General features: G+C 39.8%; 1 protein-coding gene across 7 annotated transcripts in view; it reads left to right on the top strand.

Annotated features, from left to right (window-relative positions):
• The window catches only part of PDE1C (phosphodiesterase 1C), a 513,888-nt gene that overhangs the window by 408,232 nt on the left and 81,644 nt on the right, over nt 1–24,012 (top strand). For all 7 annotated transcript variants that reach the window (XM_086693111.1, XM_025929475.2, XM_086693124.1 and 4 more), the window contains exons 7-12: nt 3,264–3,380; nt 5,537–5,677; nt 17,335–17,435; nt 19,919–20,047; nt 22,081–22,182; nt 22,973–23,093. In XM_086693111.1, the coding sequence (XP_086549237.1) occupies nt 3,264–3,380; nt 5,537–5,677; nt 17,335–17,435; nt 19,919–20,047; nt 22,081–22,182; nt 22,973–23,093 (711 nt within the window). The remainder of the gene's footprint in view (nt 1–3,263; nt 3,381–5,536; nt 5,678–17,334; nt 17,436–19,918; nt 20,048–22,080; nt 22,183–22,972; nt 23,094–24,012) is intronic.

A 24,012-nucleotide genomic window follows, 5' to 3' on the forward strand; every position in this document is an offset into this window, starting at 1 on the left:
TTTCCATCCAATATATGCTAGCTTCTCATTTGGGGAGTTTTCTCTCTAATCTTTTGAGGTGGGGTTATTGAAATTATAGAAGTGTTGTTATTGTTTAGAAGGCAGCTGTTGTGTAACTTAGAAAGAGACACCCTGGGCAGACTCCAGGTTTAAAGTGGGAGGAAATGAGGAGTTTCAGGCTATGTTAGACTGATAGGAAGTTCATGAAATTTTTCTTCGGGAATGGGCCTTGGGCCAAGTTTGGTAAGACAGGAAGAATGGCTTAAGACAGTTAAAGTAGGTGCTTGTTAAAAATGGAGACTCCACATCCTGCAGCAGGATTCTGCAAGTCCCTCACCCAACCAAGAATCAGCATTTTTTCCTGAGCACCTTGGGTGGTTCTGAAGAACATTAAAATTGGAGAATCACAACTACGGCCCTTTTAAAAATGAGTGGCAGACTCTGGAAAACAGTGTGGAGGTTCCTCAAAAAATTAAAAATAGATCTACCCTATGACCCAGCAATAGCACTGCTAGGAATTTACCCAAGGGATACAGGAGTGCTGATGCATAGGGGCACTGGTACCCCAATGTTTATAGCAGTACTTTCAACAATAGCCAAATTATGGAAAGATATCCATTATGTCCATCAACTGACAAATGGATAAAGAAGTTGTGGTTTATATATACAATGGAATACTACTTGGCAATGAGAAAGAATGAAATATGGCCTTTTGTAGCAATGTGGATGGAACTGGAGAGTGTTATGCTAAGTGAAATAAGTCATACAGAGAAAGACAAATACCATATGTTTTCACTCTTATGTGGATCCTGAGAAACTTAACAGAAGACCATGGGGGAGGGGAAGGGGGAAAAAAAGGAGAGGGAGGGAGGCAAACCATAAGAGACTCTTAAAAACTGAGAATAAACTGAGTGTTGATGAGGAGTGTGAGGGAGGGGAAAGTGGGTGATGGGCATTGAGGAGGTCACCTGTTGGGAGGCACACTGGGTGTTGTATGGAAACCAATTTGACAATAAATTTCATATTAAAAAAATAATAAACATATTCTTTATTTAAAAAAATAAAAATGAGTGGCAGGAGAGAACATCCATCTCACTATTCACACTCTTCCTCCTGTTTCCCTAACTCCTAATATTCAGAATAAATAATGACTTCTTACTGTGATGATTTCTCAATTTTCAGTGACAGCCTTTCTCTTTTCTATTCATTTGAGAGAATAGGATTAAAAAATCACAAAATGTTTTCCCACCTACTGAGTTGTCTGTGGACTTTTCCTTAGGACTAATGGTCAGACGATGGATGGCATGACAATGACAATTATGGTAGCTAAGGTGAAGCTTTAGGTCTTGGGTTATCTTAAATGGCCCCACTGTCTATGGCCTGGGCCCTGTTGGGCATTTAGGGCATGAGACCTCAGTCACAGCATATATTCACTGAGTTTACAATGCCATCTGTTGGCAGTGATATCAGTGGGACTGTTACCTGGATCTGCTACCAAATGGCATTAGCCAATTCCTCTCGTCTTTCAGAGGTTGCCATCTGTAAAAGTGGGGAAAGTAACACCTATTTCTAGAGTTGTGAGGGCTAGCAAATGTACATTAACACTTCTCTCACTGAGCCTGGCACAGAAAATATGCTCAGTACTTAGAGCTATTTCTTTAGTTGTTATAATGGAGGAGAAATTATAGAAGGCTGAGGTGAGGTTACCAGTAAGTGTCAGTTGAAACAATCCACTGAAACCCTTTTGGAAAAGTTTTGTTTTCCCTATATATGATTCAGTTTTCCTGTGCCCTGGCATCCAAGAGAGAGACTCTAGTGGCCTTAGGATGATCTTTGGTGGTTGGGATGTTTGAGACGGGACAGGATTGGAATAGCTGGCTGATGTTGGAATGCACTGAGGGCTGAGGTGAGAGCCACTTAGGTTAACAGTTCCAGACCACCAGAGTCTCTCCCAGGGAAGCATCTGACACTTTACCTTGACTCAACATGGTCTCACATGGGTCCTTATTGTCATGCTTATGGCAGGACACGGTCTTTACTGAAAGTTAACCTCCCCCTTTTTAAGTTTATTTATTTATTTATGAGAGAGAGAGAGAGAGAGAGAGAATGCACAAGTGGGGAAGGGGCAGAGACAAAAAGGGAAAGAGAGAGAATCCCAAGCAGGCTTTGTTCCACCAGTGCCGAGCCTGATGTGGAGCTCAAACTCACAAACCACGAGATCATGACCTGAGCCAAGGTTGGAAGCTTTAACTAACTGAGCCACCCAGGCACCCTTGAAAGTGAAACTCTTGACACAAGAAACCAAATAACTGTTGCTTTAACTATTGCTTAAACGCACTTTTGTTTACTACATCCACAAGTGGCTGACTATAAGTCAAAGACACATCAGACAAGTTTACATATATCTTGGAGTCTATATCTTTATAGACATATAAGCCTTTGAACTTCAAGAATGGTGTGTGAGGAGCGCCTTCAGCTTAGGTCTTAGTTTTACTTTTTTTAGTAAAGCGACTTACAGATTTGAGGGCTAGGTTCTCAGATCAGTGACTCCAAAAGCGGTAGCATTTTTCTGTTTTGTGAAATGAAATCTTTCTCCACGGTTTTAGCTCAGCGGTTTGAACTGAAGTGATATATTACTTGTTCTGTATCAGGCATTTTTCTGAAGATTTTAAGTGGGTTAATGTTTTCAACTGTGGACTAAGACGAAGTCCATAGGTAATAGTAAGGGACTGGGGAGAAGTTTGGAGGAGGGAAGCACCCTAGGTTGTTGTGAAGTGAATAAAGATGGGAAGTTCAGCGTGTAGTGGACAGGCTTAATGGAAAGAGCCTGAGCTGAGGCATCTGTTGACTGTGTTTGTGTCCTCGCCCCCACTTGTGTCTATAACACTTCATTTGTGGTGCGTCTGAGGGAAATGCACTTCTCAGTTTTCTCATCTGTAAGATGTGACCAATACTGCCTACCACTTAGGGTTGTTTTCAGGACAAATCATGTGTTTATCACACATCACAATGCCTAGCATGTGGTAGGCACTCCAGAAATTAGAGCTGTTGTTACAAATAGTAAGACTACTTAAAATTATTTTATCAGTGCATGCTACTTATGTGTGCCAAATTGGAAAAAGTTTGAGGGCGGAAAGGGTGTTAGAGTTTTGGGCTGTGAAAATCCTGGGTGAGGGTTATGGGGTAACTCCCAAGTGGGGAGACTCGTAGCTGTGCAAGTGGCTATGAACTAAGGCATTCTTTCTCCCTGCCCTGCCATACAGGATGTGGACAAGTGGTCCTTTGATGTCTTTTCCCTCAATGAGGCCAGCGGTGATCATGCACTGAAATTCATTTTCTATGAATTACTCACACGCTATGATCTGATCAGCCGTTTCAAGGTCAGTGCCTACTTTTATTTATTTATTTAATTTATTTTAAATTTTTTTAATGTTTATTTATTCTTGAGAGAGAGAGAGACAGAGCTTGAGCAGGGGAAGGGCAGAGAGAGAGGGAGACACAGACTCTGAAGCAGGCTCCAGGCTCTGAGGTGTCAGCACAGAGCCCAGCGTGGGGCTCGAACTCACAGGCTGTGAGATCGTTACCTGAGCCGAAGTCGGATGCCCAACCAACTGAGGGGCCACTCAGGAGCCCCACTGCCTACTTTTAAAATATGCATGCTTTGTCCACCCTTGCATGACTTTTGGGCTAAGACCAAGAGAATCCTTTTAATATGGACTGAAAACTGCTGTGGGTGACTTGGGAAGCATCATCCAGACAGCTGCTTCCCTGAATTCTGCAGTGGGAACTTTTCCTTAAGCCCTTGTCCAGTGGGGCTCATGGCAGGCAAGAAGGTTGTACTTCCTAGAAGTACAACCGGAAGTGTGGACTAGTAGAACTCCCCTACAACTCGGCCTGCGGATCTCATTTCAGCCTGATTTCATGTATTGTCAAACACTCCTGGCATGGAGACAGTAATGGAGACAGAGTGTGCATCTGCTGTCTCTGCAAACTTCTTTCCCCACCACTTGGCTCAGATTCAGACAAATGCTCTCACTTATCATCTGTGACAGATCATCGGTATTTCCCAGCCATTCATGCTTCAAATTAATTCTTCAACTTTAAGTAAAGAGCATGAATTGTTTTCAGTGTTCAATCCCCTCTGCTTTCTAATACCATGGACTCTAGAGGTGGGGCCAGGTTCCTCAGGGAATCTGTGCATTTGTCCAGTGACCTTTATCGTACCATGTTCCTTGCACTTCTCTCATCATATGGATGAACCTCTGGAAATCGCAGGGTTTTTGTTTTTTGTTTTTTTAATATAATACCTTGATTTCTCTAGACAGCACAGTTCTTTATCACTTTCCTAACACAAGTGGAGGTGTATTTCTTACATAGCCATAAATGCAGTGGTCCTCAATTACTTTTGTATCAAAAATCTGCTTGAAAACCTGGTGGATACTCAGTTCTTGTGCACATATGCACATCTTGTAACCTAACACTTCAGTGACTCATGGATCTCTCATGAACAGTCCAAAGAACCTAGGTGTATTGAATCTTCATCTTAAAAATGATAATGACTTAGTCTCTGACATATGAGAGGCAACATTTACATTTTTAAAAACCCACAAATGGTAAATATTGAAGGATGTGCCCAAGGAAGAACATGTAATGGATGCTCACAAAGCGTAATAGTAAAACATTTTCCTTTTTTTTTTTTTTTTTTTTCCTTTCTAACGTGATGGTTAGTCTCCTGGAATACTGGAATGCACACTCTCTCTTTTTTCCTCAGTGTTATATTTGATAATTTACTCTAAACCAAGGAATTTATCCAGAACAGAAATACAGTGAATGTTTTCAGGGGCCCCTTTTTTTTTGTAGAAGTATTTTGCACTAGTCTTTATTTTCTGCCACACACAAAAAAAGCAGGTATGTATATTATACATATTTGAGACAGAAAAAGAATTAGGCTAATTGGAAATATTAATCCAAATTGCAATGCAACAATAATAAATTGCCAAGTAATAGAACATATTTTGTTGTGTTTTTTCCATGTGTCCAGGGCATACAATCACTCCTTCTAAAGGGCACAGTTTTCAGGAGGTGGCAGCCTAAGTTTATTTTGCAATGATTTTACAACTTGAGATCTCTATGTACTTTGTGTTTCCCCCCCAAATAAATGATATATGCTACACAGCTTGTATTCATTTATTTCTCAAGAAATAAAAGACTTGACCCTTTGCTTGAGATATAAATGAACACCTACCTTTCTGCCCTAAATGTCTTTGAGATGATCCTGTTTCGTTCCCCCTGGAGCTCGAAACTGAGCACAAAAAGCAATTTGCAGGGCAGACTGTTCTTAAACCAGGGACTTCCTGGGAGATTTTTCAAATCAGCTGATAATTTGTTCAGTGATTTTTACTAATTTTGAAAGTTCACATTTCTTCACGTGGTATGTTATGCCTCCAGAAAGAGGCAGCTAGAGTGCCTTAGATTTCTGCTGCCTCACTTCAGGCTACCAAATCACTAGCTAATCCACCTTCCTGCTCTCTTTCAGATCCCCATTTCTGCTCTTGTCTCATTTGTGGAGGCCCTGGAAGTAGGATACAGCAAGCATAAAAATCCTTACCACAATTTAATGCATGCTGCTGACGTTACACAGACTGTGCATTACCTCCTTTATAAGACAGGAGTAGCGGTAAGTACGGACAGGAATTCTTAGATGACACGAAAAAAATGTGATGATGATTTTTTTTTATTGGAGGCACAAGAAATGCACTGGTGCGTGGACTTCCTGCTCCCCCAAAATTGCCTAACCAGTCACTGAAGGTCTTGGGGTTCTTCATTGCCTCTGACATTTTCTCCATCCTGGACTTGATGAAATGAATATGAGATAGTGACTTGCATCTTTATTAGGCTATGGCCAAATTAAATATAATTTCTAGAACGAAATCTGTATTTCCAGATATGGAGAGTAGTACTATTAACCTCTTGCTATGGCCAATGACAGTGCTATCCATGTATACTGGAATTGTACCAATGTGCCTGGCACCCACATAACACACGGTTAGCTTTTGGTTTAAAACACTAGACCTTTTTCACAAGGACTATGGTTATTCTCATCCTATTTATGTGTGTTTGATTTGTTTGACCTAAGGGTCAATGTTACTTCTAACCATGTGAAACTTTTCTTGCTCGTTTTGGCCCAACATTTCAACTCTTTAGATGTTTTTGAATCTCTGTTCTATAATCCATTGTATGAACTGACCTGTTTAACTTGCTTATCTATGCCTTTTCCCATTTTGCTTTGATGGGAGCCATTAATTTGACAAGATATAGCTATTAGTGACAAACAGCTAGTTCTCTATGTTGGTTCTCTTGTGACTTTTTCCTTTGAAATCTTCTTCAGAGTTGACATCAAGGTAGACATTCTTCAGCTATGGTTATTAATTAGCCCATAAACTCAACACATTTGTTATTTTTTCCTCTAGGGCATGTTGAAAGACTTGGTCTAATGTCTCACTGAATTAAAAATGGAACACAGTGGGAAGAGTGTGGGCTTTGAAGCAAGATATAGTGGGACATAAATCCTTGAGTAATTACTTATTAGATTTTTGTGACCTATGATAAATTGCATAAATCTCTGAGTCAAGATTTCCTCATTCTTAAAATGGTGAAAAAATATTCCATCTTGTAGAAATACTGTGATGGTTAGGAGTAAACTATGAAAAAGATGAAATGCTCTATCTGCATCATAAAGGAAGCTCAACAGTTAGGAATTGTTAGTAAAACTTTGCTGGACTGCCCGCAAAAACCTCGTATCAATGTTCAGTTCTTTTTTGTTGTAAAACTGATTTTTAAAAAAACTTTAATATTTATTTATTTATTTATTTATTTATTTATTTATTGAGATAAAAAAATGTTTATTTATTTTTGAGACACAGAGCATGAATGGGAGAGGGGCAGAGAGAGAGTGAGACATAGAATCCGAAGCAGGCTCCAGGCTCTGAGCCATCAGTACAGAGCCTGATGCAGGGCTCAAACCCACAAACTATGAGACCATGACCTGTGCCATAGTCGGACGCTCAACCAACTGAGCCACCCAGTTGCCCCACGTTTATTTATTTTTTGAGAGAGACAGAGCATGAGTTGGGGAGGAGCAGAGAGAGAGGGAGACACAGAGTCCGAAGCAGGCTCTGAGCTGTCAGCACAGAGCCCAATGTGGGGCTCGAACCCATGGACCTGACTGCGAGATCATGACCTGAGCTGAAGCTGGATACTTAACTGACTGAGCCACCCATACATAAGGGGGACCTGTTTAATGTGATAAAAGATTTTTGCCAGAAACATAGATCAGGCTTAGTTAATGGTGGTTCCATGAAGGCATGGAACAAAACAGGGATGCCCGCATTAATGTTGCTATTGAGCATTTTTCTGGAGGTCTCAGCCAATGCAGTATCATATCTAAAAAAGTTGAAGAAGTATCATGTGAAAATAATTTTTCCATCTCATTTAAAAAATCAAGAAAATCAACCAAAAATTATTACATCAAATAAAAGTCCTCAATAAGATCTAGATAAAGTAGCTATCCTCTTGACTGGAAATTAACAAGTGTAATAGAAAAACACACATTCCTGAGAATTTTTTTAAAAAAATCAATAAATTGCTAATGAATAACTTTAAAAGTGATAAAAAGGAAACTGTAAAACTAAAGGGCAGAGAAACAACGTTTAAATAAAAAAAGAAATACATTATATTTTTTAATGTAAATCTTCAGTGTTATATAGATGTCAGTTTTCCTCAAACTAATCTATAAATTCAAAGCAATACCAATGAAAAGTAATGAAACATGATAAACTGAGTATGAAATATATGTAAAATAGATATTTCACAACTGTGGAAAAAACAGTTTTGAAAAAAATGTATGTGATGCGGTAGTCCTTATTCTACTAGGTATTAAAATAGATGCTGAAACTATAGTAATAAAGACAGGGTGGTCATGGCACCTGGGTGACTGAGTTAAGTGTCCAACTCTTGATTTTGGCTCAGGTCATGATCTCACTGTTTGTGAGATGGAGCTCCATGCTGACAGCATAGAGCCTGTTTGAGATTCTCTCTCTCTCTGTCTCTCTCTCTCTCTCTCTGCCCCTCTCCTCCTCTCTCTCTCTCAAAAATAAATAAAATAAAGTAAAGTAAAGTGAAATAAAATAAAATAAAATAAAATAAAATTAAGACAGGATGGTATTTGTGTAAAAATGACAAATAGATAAATGAAATTGAGTAAAGTTTCAAAAACAAAACCCAAACTTATTTATTGAGCACTTATTATGTACTAGGTACATATTTACAAGATGAGGATACATTGCTGCTCTTACAGAACTTATGTTCTAGTGGGAGGTTATAAATAGAAGACCAATGAAAAAATAAACAAAGAATATATCATAGTGTTCTGTAAAGAATTAAAATAGGGCACCCACGAAGACAAAACTGGGAATTTCATTAGACAGTTAGGAAAGCCTCTCTCTGGAGGTAATATTTAATCTGAGATGGTCATGAGTTTTAGCTTGAGCCATGCCAAGGACTGAAGAAGAGTATGCCGGTAGAGTTAAGGTGGAACTAGCACATATCCCGTCACGAGAGAACAGCTTTGCAGCATTCAAGGAGCAGAATATAAAAGTACATGTGGGGAACAGTGGTACAAGACAAGTTTGGAGAAGGTAGGAATCAAACCAAGTTTGGCTTTATAGGCCTGGGTAACGAGTTTAAGTATAGTTTCTAGGTGCAGAGTGAGGCCTCTAAAGGATTTCAGACTGGGGAGTGATGTGCTCTGATAAAGATTAGAAAAGTGTTACTGTGGAGGATAGATTTTGAGGCAGCCTGGTGGAAGAGGTACTGTAGAAGTCTACCAGAGAGATAAGGGTAGTTTGAACACAGAAGGACAATCCTGGAACACAGAAGGACAATCCGGGGATACAGACACAAAAACATCTGTCTTTGAAGCAGAGTTAAAAGGACTGGGTGGTAAGTAGAATTTAGAAATTTAAAAGAGTACATCTTACACCTTTGGTTTGATAAATGCGGTTGATGAGAGAGCCTGGTGGCAAAACAGGCTTCGGGAGAGGGGGAGTCAACAGTTTTGATTTAGATATGTTGAGTTTCAGATCGTTATTAGACATCAGTGTGGAAATGTCCAGTGGGAAGAGAATGAATGGAGTCTAGACCTCTGGAAAGAGGTCAGGGATTCTCATGTAGGTTAGGAAATCTACAGCATATCAATATTATGCAAAAGACACGGAATTAGATGAGATTATCTAAGGAGGTGGTGTGAATAGAGAAGTAGAAGGGGCTCTGCAGTGAGTCCTGGAGCAGTCTAGAGTTTGAAATGAAGGTAAAGAATTAGAGCCACTAATGGTAACTAAAAAGGAGTGGTCAGTGACATGGAATAAAAACCAAGAGAGTGCAGTGTCATGGAAGCCAAGGAAGGAAAGTGCTTCAAAAGAGAATAGTGAACTGTGTGACACATACCAAAATGTCCAGTAGGATGAGGATAGGCAAGTAACCACTGCCTTTGGCACATGGAAGTCATTTGTGTCCTTGGCTTGAGTGGTCTCAGTGCTTTGGTGAGGATGGAACACTGAGGATAATGAAGAAAGATTGCAGGTGAGAAGGTAAGGATGTGTGTATAGATGACAACATTACAGGGAAAATGATTCAGTTCAACAAGTGTTTTGAGGACTGTTGTTCATTTGGGGGGAAAAAGAATGTTATTGCTCTACTTTAAATCATTTGCCAAATATCAGACAAATGAATTAAAGATGTGAATACAAAAATAAAAATCCAATCATATTAGAAGAAACTATGAGAATATGTTTATGTACTTGAAAAAGGAAATTCTTTCTTAAACACAAAAGTTATATAAAAATATTGATTAAGCTGAGTATATTAAAATTAAAACCTGTAGGGTAAAAAGAATCATCATAATGATGTAAGGAAAATATAGAGAGAGCAAGGATTAAGATCCAGGTTATAGAAAGGAATCAACAAGAAAAGACACAAATTCAGTAGAAAGTAGGAGGAAACCTATTCACAGAGTTACGATTGCCCTGTTATAAAGTCTCTGTCATAGGCAGACTTTGGTCTCCCCCCACCCTCCACTCCCCAGTTTATATTGTTGAAAGTCCTAATCTCCAGTGCTTCAGAATGTGACTATATTTGGAGACAAGGTCTTTAAAGACATAATTTAGGTCACATAGGTGGACCAATATGACTGTTGTCCTTATACAAAGAGGAGATTAAGGTTGTAGACATGCATGTGTGCATAGGAAAGGCCATGTGAGATCACAACACAAAAGTGGCCATCTGCAACCTGAGAAGAGGGCTCTCACCACAAACCAACCCTGCCAATGCCTTGATCTTGGACTTCTAGCCTCTAGAACTGAAAAAATACATTTCTCTTGTTTAAGCTGCCTAGTCGGTGGCCATTTTGTTATGGCAGCCCAAGCAAACAAATAGAGTAGCAGAGCCATGATTTGGTCCCAGGATTGACTTCTAACACCATGCATTTATGTATTTAGCTATACTTCTATAATACCTGTGGCCAAAATAGAAACATAAAAAAATAAGCCCCTGATATTCTTACACCTCAGTGTCCTCATGTGATCCCTGAAAATTTGGTGAGGATCAAAATGGATGTAAAAACGTACTTTGGACACATCTATTCAACATATATTTAGTCGGTACTTTCTGTGTACTGTGTACAATGGAGATATAAAGGTGAATCATACATAGCTTTTTTAGCCCTCGAGAAAAACTCCAAGTATTTATGCTAATGCAAGTTATCATTAACATGAATGTTATATCCTAGCAGCCAATGATCATGATGTGCTGCATACTGTTCTTAAATGAGCTCGTTTGCCATTGAATTTTCATTATCAATTCAGGCCATATTCAGAATCATTCTTAAATATAGAAACTACTTCCCGCCCACACTCTCTTGGAAATGCAGCTCAAAACAAATTTCTTTCATTGCAAGCTTACAAAAACAGTGGGGAGCATTCTGATGAATGGAGAGCATATTGTTACTCTAACCTTTCATTACAAACCAAGAGGGGGAAAACGCTTTAAATCATTTCAGTTTTATAAACTGTAAGACACGTAGGGAATCAAAACATCCTATTGATAAAGTGATGTCTGGGCTTCAACATCAACAGTATTACTCACTGTAATCTGTTTATATTACTCATTATTGCTTAACTTAGATTCTGAGGAGATGCTTGAATCCTTTCAGAATTATTTTGCCTACTTTTAAGAGAAAAATCCTTGAACAGAAGTAGACTGAAGAGTTGTTGATTGGATAAATATGAATTAGACTCCGAGCTCCAAAGTTTGATTTAGGTTTGATTTAAGAAAAGATTCCAAACTGCAAAGCCATCCCTTGGCCCCTTTCATTGCTTTTGTCAGACAAGTGCCATTAATTTTCCTTTTGCTTATTTTTTTTTTTTAGAAGGGAGAAGCTGTATATCTTGTACTTTTGATCATATATTTTGTCATCATATAAAGGAAACACTAAGCACATATAAATGGTTAAAGAGTGCTAAATAATTTTATTAGTCTTTGTGGTCAACAGAATTTTTGCCCCCATGATTTGCCCTCTGCTGCAACACTAATGGTACCTTGGATGCCAAAACACGAATACAGTGAAGGTTCCATCAGGGTTCCATGAAGTAGGGAGATGAGCCCAGATTCTCCAGGAGGCCCCAATGTACATATGGGTCCTTGAAAGTCAAGAGGTGGCAGAGGAAGTGTGAGGACTCCACAAGCTGTTGCTAGCTTGAAGATGGAGGGGGCCGAGTGGAAAGCACAAGAAGGAAACGAATTCTGCCAATGCCCTGAATGTACCTGGAAACAGAGTTTTCCACAGAGCTTCCAGAAAAGTACACAGCCCTGCCAACACCTTGATTTCAGCCATTTGAGATTCTCACTGGAAAATCCAGCCACACTATGCTGCTTCTGACCTACAGAAGAACTGTTGACCAATAACTGGGAGGTGTTCTTTGAGGCTTAAGTTTGTGGTAATTTAAGGTAGCAATAGAAAACTAACATAGGGGTGGAAACATTACAGAGATACTGTCATTCCCATATCAAAGCCATAACTTGCTAATAATGTCCCCTCTAGCAGTTTTGCCCATGTCGTTTTCCTTGAGGTGTCCACTGCCCTCCACCTGCCCGCATGCCCACACTTATGGCGCTTGCTTCCTGAGTCACGCACTACAGAATTCGAAGTCCACTGCTACCAGTTGTCACGGCATCCCTGTTATTGAATTAGTTGTGACACTCATATTTTATAGATAGAGAGATGCTGATAGGATCTGTGGCTTGTCCCTTGTCACAGTTTGATAACTCTGGAATACAATTCATGTGGGACTTAAATTTCTTACTTTTGGGTTGTCATAAAAACTTCTGGGTTCACACTAATTAACTTGGAAAAGGCAAGACGATCTGGACCATATTAAAATACGGAGGCCAGGGGCTCCTGGGTGGCTCAGTCAGCCAAGCATCTGACTCTTGATTTTGGCTCAGGTTATGATCTCACGGTTTGTTGGATCGAGCCCTGCATTGGGCTCTGCACTGACACCATGGAGCCTGCTTGGAATTCTCTCTCCCTCTCTCTCTATCCCTTCCCCACTTGTGTGCTTGTACTCTCTTCTGTCTCTCAAAACAAATAAGTGAACTTAAAAAAATATGAAGCCTAATTTCCCTCAAAATAACTTCTTCCACCTTCTTTGTCTCTATTAATGATGCTATCTAATACTACCCATTATTTTGTTTTGTTTTGTTTTGTATTTTTGTCACTTAGGCTAGTAATATGAGGACCATCTTTAATTCACTCTTATCCTTGACTACAACCTCTTCTGCCCACTTGCAGTCAGTTGACTGCTATGAGTTAGCAATGAATTCTACCTTCATACTATCTCTGCATACTGTAAGGACTTTGCCATGCAGAAGTACTGTTCTTATTTCTCCCCCTCACTGGCATGCTGACCGCGTTACCCTCTTGCATGTAAACTTCATTGCCTGTTGAATCTGGTTTGTGTTCCTCACTCTGGCTTCTAGTGCCAGGGCTCTAAGTAGCCCGAACTCCCACTCCTCTAAAGGGAATCATTTCCTTACTCATGATGAATCAGCTTTTGATGCTGGGACTGGCTCATTTCTTCATCCTTCTGAAAATGCCCTCTTCCATTTCTTGTTCTGTCCAATCTTCAAGGTCCATCTGTGAAGCTGTTTCTCACTCTTTTTTCTTTTCTTTTCTTTTTTCTTTTCTTTTCCCTTCTTTTCTTTTTTTTCTCTTCTCTTCTCTCTTCTCTCTTTCCTTCCCTCCCCTTCCCTTTCTCTTTTCCTTTTTTTCTCTTTTCTCTCCCTTCCTCTGTTCCTTTCTTCCTGTATCCTTCCTTCCTTCCTTTTGTGCCAGATATCATCTGTCCTTCTTAGCCTCAAGAAACAGAACTGATTTCTAAGCATCCACAGGGTGTTTTGAAAAGCAAGGGTGTTAAAATGACTTTTAAAGGGTATGGTCTTATTTTTGTTGTTGTTGTTTGCTTATTTAAATCATTTGCTGGTTTTGGTTTATTAGAAGTAAGATAGGATCTTGTTAGTGTATTTGGGCAAAGGGGAGAAGTTACACTGATATTTGTAATAGAACCATAATTATGTAGTTATTTAGACGCCTACTGTCTGGGCTGATGCTCTGTGATTCAGATTTGTTTAGATGGTATACTGTCTCCCAGTCATAATCTTTTTATTGATTGACTTATTGATTTATTTATTTAACAATAGGAAAAAAACCCTACACTTATATTTGTTTTCCCATGAGTTTAAATCCTTGAGGGGTAAAACATCACATGGGTTTGTGTCCAATGGCCCTACCAGGAAGGTTGCTTTGGAATTTGGCATGAATCATGCCACTGTTTCCATGAGCATGAATTACCTTTCCTCAGATACTCTGGTTTTGTTGGGTGTGCCATGAGGGGTCACCTTTTCTTTGTACACACGAACACTCTCCTGCCTAGAGAGAATTCAGTTTCACCTCTAGTGTAAATATTTTCTGTTTTAAGAAGAGCTGTGTGCTTCCAGGGACCCTGCTTATAGCCAATAGGAATAGCCTTGGACTACAGTGTTCCAGACATACTTGTCATTTTAGAAGCTCTGTTCCAAGCAGGGCTTGACAGGCTCCAAGATAGCCTCATAATCTTATTTTAAAATGTTAACTTTTGGGGGGCACCTGGCTGGCTCAGTTAGTTAAGTATGCAACTCTTGGTATTGGCTCAGGTCATGATTAGGATCAAACCCCATGTTGGGCTTTGCACCGACAGCATGGAGCCTGCTTGGAATTCTCTCTCTCCCTCTCTCTCTGCTCCTGTGCTGCTCACATGCTCTCTTTCTCTCTCAAAATAAATGAACAAACTTAATTAAAATAAAATGTTAACTTTGTATGAGTTTGGAGAAAGAGATACACTGGGGGATGAGATGGGTAGAGACAGTGAAGGCCATCGAGTGGGGACAGGGTGTTGGTGAAGAAAAGAAAGACATTGCCAAAATAAAAAAAATATATATGTATGGAAAGTAGCAAGAGCATGTGTAATATAAAATTATACCTATATAATTTTATGTAAAACTGAGTAAACACAGGAACAATGACCCAAAGGAAATGTGACAGAGATTCAGTGGGAATTCTGGAGACCTAGTATGTGGGTCTTCACATGGCTAGCTGTGTGACCTTGGGTAAGTCATCGAACATCTCCCAGCTTCAGTTTTCTCATCTAGAAAATGGAGGCAACAACAGTACCTATCTTTTTTTGAAGAATTTTTTTTTTCAACGTTTATTTATTTTTGGGACAGAGAGAGACAGAGCATGAACGGGGGAGGGGCAGAGAGAGAGACACAGAATCGGAAACAGGCTCCAGGCTCTGAGCCATCAGCCCAGAGCCCGACGCGGGGCTCGAACTCACGGACCGCGAGATCATGACCTGGCTGAAGTCGGACGCTTAACCGACTGCGCCACCCAGGCGCCCCCAACAGTACCTATCTTACGGAGTTGTGTGTATGGCATGAGTTTCTGTATGTGAGGCACCTAGAATGCTGCCTGATGTAAAGTGAGCCCCTGTAGGCACTAGGCCCGATGAAAACGCCCCCCACTGCTTTCAGGGAGGGCACTGCAACTTCAGTTCACTTGAAGTTCTTACTTATCTTAAATGTTAATTTCATTTTCTTGGTTTTTCATCTTAGTCTGTGTTTATGTCTTTCTGTTCCCTGTAGATCAGTTTGTATTTTTTTTTGAACTTTATTTATTTTGAGAGACTAAGTACAAGAGCATAAATGGGGGAGGGTCAGGGCACAGAGACAGGGAGGGAGAGAGAACCCCAAGAAGGCTCAACTCTGGTAGTGTGGGGCTCAAACTCATGAACCATGAGATCATGACCTGAGCCTAAATCAAGAGTCAGATGGACTCAATGGACTGAGCCACCCAGGCACTCTAGCTTGTATTTTTGAAGTGTAATCTATCAAAGATGCCAGAAAGTTTCCTGACATTTCATGCTGAATTCTGCTAGAAATCATTTGCAAAAGTGTAGTGTTTTTTTTTTCCCCCTGAGTATCTCTATACTTATTCTTTTACAAACTGTAAGGTCTTTTTCCCCCCATAGGTTGTCTGTAGTTTATTTATTTTACCCTCAGTTATCCACAAAGAAGGTAATAATTCTCAAGAAGTTTTCAAGATGAATATCAAAATTAGTAGTTAATTGGGAAGAAAAAGTTGAGGTGGGAATTATGAAAATGTATGTGTTAATTTTTAATCACTTTGTACTAACTTAAATCAAGTAAATATATTGTGTTCACTAATCTTTAATTCTGACTCCTGGCTCTTTTCTGAATTCTGCTGATGTGGGTACTCATATTTGTCTTGCTTTAACCCTGCTCCTATCTAAAATTTCTAGTTTCATTTCTTCAAAGGGAAATGGGAACTTAAAATTTTTTTTTTCAACGTTTTTATTTATTTTTGGGACAGAGAGAGACAGAGCATGAACGGGGGAGGGGCAGAGAGAGAGGGAGACACAGAATCGGAAACAGGCTCCAGGCTCTGAGCCATCAGCCCAGAGCCCGACGCGGGGCTCGAACTCACGGACCGCGAGATCGTGACCTGGCTGAAGTCGGACGCTTAACCGACTGCGCCACCCAGGCGCCCCGGGAAATGGGAACTTAAAGATACTCATGGAATAAACTCAGGGCAGAATCCCTCTAAATTTTTATAGTTGTTTCCTTCTGTCTCACACTTGCCACAATGTCTAAATCATTGAATTTAGGTATGATAGGTAAACAGTTACATTTTTGTGTTCCTATTTTATTGGTTTTATATCATATTTAATTATGTAATCATAATAACAAGTGCAACTTGTCAAAACAGGGCTTGGAATAAACCACACTGAAACTTGTATTGATTCAGCTAGTAACAAAAGTGAGCTGAGGGTCCCAAAGGTTGGGCTAGCAGTCATGGATGTTCTGTCATATGGGCATTGGGCAGTATGGTTTACAGAAGGGATGGGAAGCATCAGTGAATCTCAAGTTATTGAAATGGAAGTCAGTTAAGAGAGCTTCAAATATGCAGTGGCTATCAAATTCTAGTATACATCAGAATTGTCCGGATTGCATGGTAAAACACAGATTGGTGGTAAAATCCAGAGTTTCTGGTTTGGGGTGATGGGGGTAGGATTTGTATTTGTAACAAGCTGACAGGTAATGCTACCTCTGATGGTCCAGGGAACACGCTCTGAGAACCTTGGATTACGGCCAGTTTTGGTGGCGTGGATGGGGAGAGGTCTTCTCAAAGATCAGCACGCATAAGGTAGAAGGCCAGGTGTTACCTTTCCATCTGTCTACCTACCCACTTTCTAGTGGAGAGACATCAGGTTTTCTGTGTGTTCTCTGTGTGTTCTTGGTATTGCATTGAAATTTTTAATACATTTTTTTCTGTGTCTACCCAGAAACTTTATGTGGAATTTGGGGAAGAATACAATGAGGGCTTTTAAAGTCTTCATGTTTGTTGTTTTTTGCTTCCTGGAAAAAAAATAATAAAACTACTCGTTGGCTTTTTTTTAACCTTGCTGGGCATGCTGCTCTCAAATCACATGTCCCCCAGTCTCCTTGCAGGAAAAAAAAAATTCTGTCTGTCAGAAAACGTGTGTTTGGCAACAGCTTGCCAGCTGCAGGGCGGAAAGACAGCGATGTGGGTGTGTTGTCAGCAAGCTGAAGACTCTGTCTGAGAAAGAGACAGATTATCTGATTGCCCTGTAATCTCCCTTTCAGAACTGGCTGACGGAGCTGGAGATCTTTGCTATAATCTTCTCAGCTGCCATCCATGACTATGAGCACACCGGAACCACCAACAATTTCCACATTCAGACCCGGTGAGGATGTTGAATATTTGGAGAAGAGGCAGGAGGGGGCAGGGACCGAGAATGAGAAGTCAGAAAGGTGTTAGTCACCTTTCTTTTGCATGGTTGCTCTACCTTGGCGTTTCTGAAAAAAATCAACTTTTCAACAAGATATCAGCCTGGTCAACTTTGACCAAGATTTAGAATTTGAGAAGCCATCTGCTCCCAATTCTCATATTTTATTCACATCAAATATGGATATCCTTTTCTTCTCTATTCTGATGCTAGCTATTTGTTTACTTATACAGGGACTATGCATACTATTTCTACTAGGCGGTAGAACAGTTCACATAAAGGTGAAGATGCCAAGTAGACTAAATCAGCGAGCATGGGCCAGGCTTGGGGTGTTTCTGTTGACATGAACAATACCTGAGCCTTCTTGCCCTATGATCTCCGGGATTCTGGGGAGGCTCTTCTTATCCTTCTTGATTTTATCCCTGCTCTGTTGAGTGCTTGCATTGCTCCCTCACATAAGGCCTGGGGAGCTAGGTTGTCTCATGTAGACCTCCTTACTATAGACAACCTATGTACCCACTGTAATGAACCTCTGTGGAGAGTATTAAATATGGGTCCAAGTGCTCCACTCTGAACCTCTTTACTATAACAGATATTGCTAACTTTTTTTTTTTTTAAACGAAGCTTCACATTTTTCCTTAATATTGCTCTCAGCACAGAATTCCAGGCAAGCAGTCTCAGTCAATTGTCTTTTCCATTTGGGATGAAACCTTATCAGTCCTGTCCTGGCCCAAGAGCTTACCTTCTCTTAAGACAATTATATGGAACTCTGACAGTAGGGTTAATAGGGCCTTGGCATAGTAATCAAAAGAAGCTAGAATTTGGGGAAAGATGGCATGGCTAAGAGGAAGAACGTAGCAGGGAGAGATGAGAATTTAAACCAACTAAATACTTGCTGTTTCACTTGAAAAAGCAGGTGCACACTCTAGATAGGATTGTGTTCATTAAATCAACTGACATGTATTTAATGAACCCAACACTTAATTATGGGGTACACAACAGAAGACAGTACTGTCTGATCTCTGTTCAGAAGGGGAATTACAATAGATAGCAGCAGACAAAGGGACTTAAGCCATTAGCTTCATTGTCTACCTCCTGCTTCTTCACATAGAGGAGCCTCAGCTACTGGGAAGCAGCCTTTTGTGGTTCACTTGCAAGGTCTTTAAATATAGGGAATTCCTCAGAGCAGCTCTGCTTAGTGGATGTCTATGAGTGGAGCCTTTGCTCTGAGGACAGAGGCTGTGGTGAATAGCACTTGCTGAAGGAAGAGAGGTGGGTGGACTGTACATGGGTCTTTGCTGGAGACCAATGTCAAAACCAATCCCAACTCAGAGGAAATGGCTTAATTACAGCAGCTGGACATGAGCTTAATGTCACAAAATATATGTCAGTTAGAGCCTGACTTAAAAGATATAAGACCAGACCTTTCACCACGACATTTGTATGTTTTGTGTTATCTCCATAGGAGTGGGGATATTCCAGTGGGTTCAGGTATGCTTCGTTTAGAATAGAATTTAAACATTGGCTTCTTTAATAGAACTTTGTTCAAAGCATCTCAGCCTGTGTGATCCCTGCACAGAAAACTAAATCTGTGACCTGGTTCTTTGTCCTTTGATGGTATGTTAAGCCTAACACTTTAAAGGTATGCTAGATATATCCCAAAGTGTGGCCAATGACAGTCAGCAGTTATTGTGGGGAGCAGTGGCTGAATTTTCAGAAGACCTTGCCTTTATCCCAACCCTGACACTTAGGTACTATGGGGTTCTGTGAAGTCACTTTAGATCACTGAGACTTGGCTCCCTTGATGAGCAACAAATAACCTGTAATAATCTAAGATTTCATTAAACTGAAGATATTGAAATAGTAAACACACAGCTCTGTGTTTGGTGCAATGGTCTGTAAGAAAGTGACTAAAAACTGTCATATAATTCTTATCATCTTTACTCTCAATTTTACACGTATGACTTTGACACGGCAAATTTTAAGATCAAGGCACTACCAGAGGAACTTGGCACACTGTACCTATCAAGTGGTATGTGTTAAGAGAATTATAATGATAATAAACAAATTCTTTCATTGAGTAAAATTTTTAAAAATTAACGTTATTCCAGAAGACAAAGGAAGTTTGAGTTGACCCATGTTTTATGAAATCACCTTTGCTACTAGTAGAGATAATTGAGATCTGGTTATAGAATAGTTTTCAGAGAATTCTCAGGTTGGATATCACATATTTCACATTCACATATTGACATTAAAATACCCTACATATATCTATTGATAATTTGTAGTGTTTGGTTTTAGCTTTTTGGTTGATATAAATGGCATGGGGCAAAGATAATTATTACATTTGGAAAAAAGACGATGCATTCTAGCTTGAGAGAGTTACCTGAAAAATCTCAACCGTTTAACATCCTAAATTATTTTCTTGGCTTTCTGTTCAGGTCTGACCCTGCTATTCTGTACAACGATAGGTCCGTATTAGAAAATCACCATTTAAGTGCAGCTTACCGCCTTCTGCAAGAGGATGAGGAAATGAATATTTTGATCAATCTCTCAAAGGACGACTGGAGGTAAGGATGAGGCAGGAGAGAGATTTGGAGGCCAAGAAAGGAACCGTGAGGAGAGATGAAATATGCTGCTTTTGGAGAAATAATACCATTTGAAATGTTTATGGCACCCTTTCTTCTGCTTCCCCCCACCACTCACCTCCCTCCCTTTGCTCTCTCTCTTCTCTTTCTCTCTGTTCCCCCCCCCCCAACTGTCTTTTGCTTAACACAAATATTCAAATATATTATAGGCACTTTGGAAATACTTGCTGTTTGTTACCTTAGGAAACTTGTGTTGCCTTTATCTTCTGCCCCTGCCCCCCCTCCCCACCCCGGGAGTAGAATTCAGTGATTCATCACTTGCATATAACACCCAGTGCTCAACACAAGTACCCTCCTTAATACCCATCACCCATTTAGCCCATCCCCCACCCACCTCCCTCCATCAACCCTCAGTTTGTTCTCTGTTGTAAAGAGTTTCTTATGGTTTGTTTCTCTCTCTTTTTCCCCCTTCCTATATGTTTCTTAAATTCCACATATGAGTGAAATCATGTGGTATTTGTCTTTTTCTGATTTATTTCACTTAGCATAATACACTCTAGCTCTATCCACGTCACTGCAAATGGCAAGACTTCATTCCTTTTGATGGCTGAGTAATATATCTATATCTATCTATCTACATTGATATCAGCACACACACACTCACACACACACCCACACACACACACACACACCCACACACCACATCTTTATCCATTCATCAATCAGTGGACATTTGGACTCTTTCCATAGTTTGGCTATTATTGATAATGAGGCTATAAACATTGGGGTACCTGTACCCCTACAAATCTATATTTTTGTACCCTTTGGGTAAATACCTAGCAGTGCAATTCAGCAAATTCAGTAAAGTCACAGGATATAAAATCAATATATAGAAATCAGTTGCATTTCTGTATATCAGTAATGAAGCAGCAGAACAAAAAATCAAGGAATTGATCCCATTTACAATTGCACCAAAACTAATTAAGATATCTAGGAATAAATCTTAGCTTCTTAAAATCTGAGTTTTTTATTTAAAATATGTTTTTCACCTTCTATTTGATTTGAACTTTTTTTAAAACTTTCAAAACTTCCTAAGAAAATTATTTTGACGCTCAAAAAAAAAATCATGGATAACTAATTCTAGTGCCTAAATGACATTATGTGTCTTTGAATGAATTTAGGCACACCTGAGTTTGAATATGGACATGGCTACTAGCTATGTGACATTTAGGAAGTTACTTAACCCCTTCATACTGTTGTAAAATTTATTTTCTAGAAAATAGATAATAAAATTTATCTCTTGCTTTGGTTAATGTTATGACAAAGGATATAACCCATTTAAAATGCTTAGCACACTTTGTGATGTATATGGCAACCCTGCAAGTCATGTAAATGTAGGTCAGGTGTTTCAAAGATTAGAGGCAAAACCATTTATTTTATTTAAAGTTTATTTATTTTGATAGAGAGAGCAAATGGGGAGGAGCAGAGAGAGAGAGAGAGAGAGAGAGAATCCCAAGCAGGCTCTGCACTGTCAGCACAGAGCTGGACACAAAGCTCAAACCCACGAACTGTGAGATCATGACCTGAGCCGAAATCAAAAGTCCTATGTTTAACCAACTGAGCCACCCAGGTGCCACCAGAGGCAAAACTATTTGAATCCTTACAGAGTTCTGAATCTACGGTGATGCAAATAGTACTTATATTTTAATTAAACAGTCAGCTGTTTATCGAATATTTTTGTGCTAGCCATTATGCAAAGGTTCAGTGAAATAAGCCATGCTGAATGATATGTATATTCCATGTGTCATATCCCTAATAAATGATTTCCTTAATCCTTACCCTTCACTTATTCCCCATTAAAAAAAGAAAAAAAGCCCACCTAAAAGGCTCAGGTGGATTAGAAATGTCACAACTAATTAACTGGTTTTGCCTAGAAGTGGCAGAAAGTATAAACAAATTTTTGCTTTCCATTTTTTTACTTCTATGCTTCTCTCTCCACGGGGTGTCCCTGAAAGGGAGTTTCGGACCTTGGTAATTGAGATGGTGATGGCCACGGATATGTCCTGTCACTTCCAACAAATCAAAGCAATGAAGACTGCTCTGCAGCAGCCAGAAGCGTGAGTGCCCCTGTGACCTCATGTGTTTTTATGGGTGTCCGAAGAGGTGCTTGTCCATGTTGTAGCATCTTGGAAGAGCACCTTCTTCAGAGAACGTTACTGAATAGTCTCATAAAGTGGGGATGTTTGGAGGAAAGAGCATGAGAATTGTACATATCACAGATAGATTTTCATCAGGTTTGAAGTAAATAATAGGACCAGTAACAATTTGCTCCAGTTAGAATTTAAAATAATTCTTCGTGGGAAACTAAATCATCAAAGATTCACTCGGCGGAGAGGCCACAAAAGGCAGTGAGTGACTCTTGGGTTCTTGTCTTTTTGAACGATGCGGTCATTCCAGAGATACTTTTGAGTCTATATGTGAGGTGTGCAGCTCAATAAACATGGAGACTCAGCTGATAACAAGCTCAGTTGTAGGATGAAATGATGCTTTCCCCCAGTTCAGCTGAAGTGGGGTTTGAGATGGGAGAATAGAAGAGATAAAACAAAGCAATGATTTTTTTTTAATTTTTTTTTAACGTTTTTTATTTATTTTTGAGACAGAGAGAGACAGAGCATGAACGGGGGAGGGGCAGAGAGAGAGGGAGACACAGAATCCGAAACAGGCTCCAGGCTCCGAGCTGTCAGCACACAGCCTGACGTGGGGCTCGAACTCACGGACCGCGAGATCGTGACCTGAGCCGAAGTCGGCCACCCAACCGACTGAGCCACCCAGGTGCCCCACAAAGCAATGATTTTTAAAAACTCTGAAAGTTTGATCCTCACGTGTTTGGGTCCTTTGGGTTGACAGAATTGAAAAGCCGAAAGCATTATCCCTGATGTTGCACACAGCAGACATTAGCCATCCAGCAAAAGCATGGGAGCTCCATCATCGCTGGACAATGTCACTCCTGGAGGAGTTCTTCAGACAGGTACCTTGTTGTGCTACTCCTCAGAGCTGTCATCAGTAGATATTTCTGAATTTTCTATTTCAGCAATGCTATAATAAGACTATGGGAACTGCAGTAATTTTCTTTGCGGAGTAAGGTTTCATAGCTTTTTGTTTGTTTGTTTTTTTGTTTTGTTTTGTTTTGTTTTTTTTGTTTCTTGGTCATGTGATGTCTGACTCTTACCTAAATTTTGATTCTCAGAACATTATGGTGTTTCTGTCCTATACATTTCTGTTTGGAAAAAAAAAAAACAAGCACTTGTTTTTGGCAGTCTTTTGTCAAAATGTCAACTGGTTACTTTCCTTTTTACTCTTTATTTTAATGGGTTGACCAAATGGTAGTTACTTTTGCATTGTCCTGTAGGATTAACATGTTAATCTTTAACTCATAATAATTTAGCTGTTATAATTGGTTGGGTTGTTTCTTTTGAGCAGATAAGCCATGTTGTCAAATTCCAAAGTGAGGTGTGGCAATTTGTGGTCAGGAAATCACTAGATGCTACTGCTTCAATTATATTTAAACTTACTACATCCTAAGACACAGGGTTGTGTTTTCTACAAGGGTAGCCAGAGTCTTTAGTGAGTAGGCAGTACTTTAAAATTAAATTTAAAAAGGGGTGCCTGGGTGGCTCAGTCAGTTAAACGTCCGACTTCAGCTCAGGTCATGATCTCACAGCTTGTGAGTTCGAGCCCTGCATCGGGCTCTGTGCTGACAGCTCAGAGCCTGGAGCCTGCTTCACTTCTGTGTATCCTTCTTTCTCTGCCCCTACCCTGCTTGTGCTCATTCTCTCTCTCTCTCATGAATGAATAAATGTTAAAAAAATTTTTTTTAAATAATATTAAATTTAAAAAAGGTACACAGAAGTAGAGAAATAGGGGAATAAGTGCATAGTACCAAAAAC

The sequence above is a fragment of the Puma concolor genome, chromosome A2 (assembly GCF_028749965.1).
Source record: "Puma concolor isolate L17-30 chromosome A2, mPumCon1.1.hap2, whole genome shotgun sequence".
NCBI lineage: Eukaryota > Metazoa > Chordata > Mammalia > Carnivora > Felidae > Puma > Puma concolor.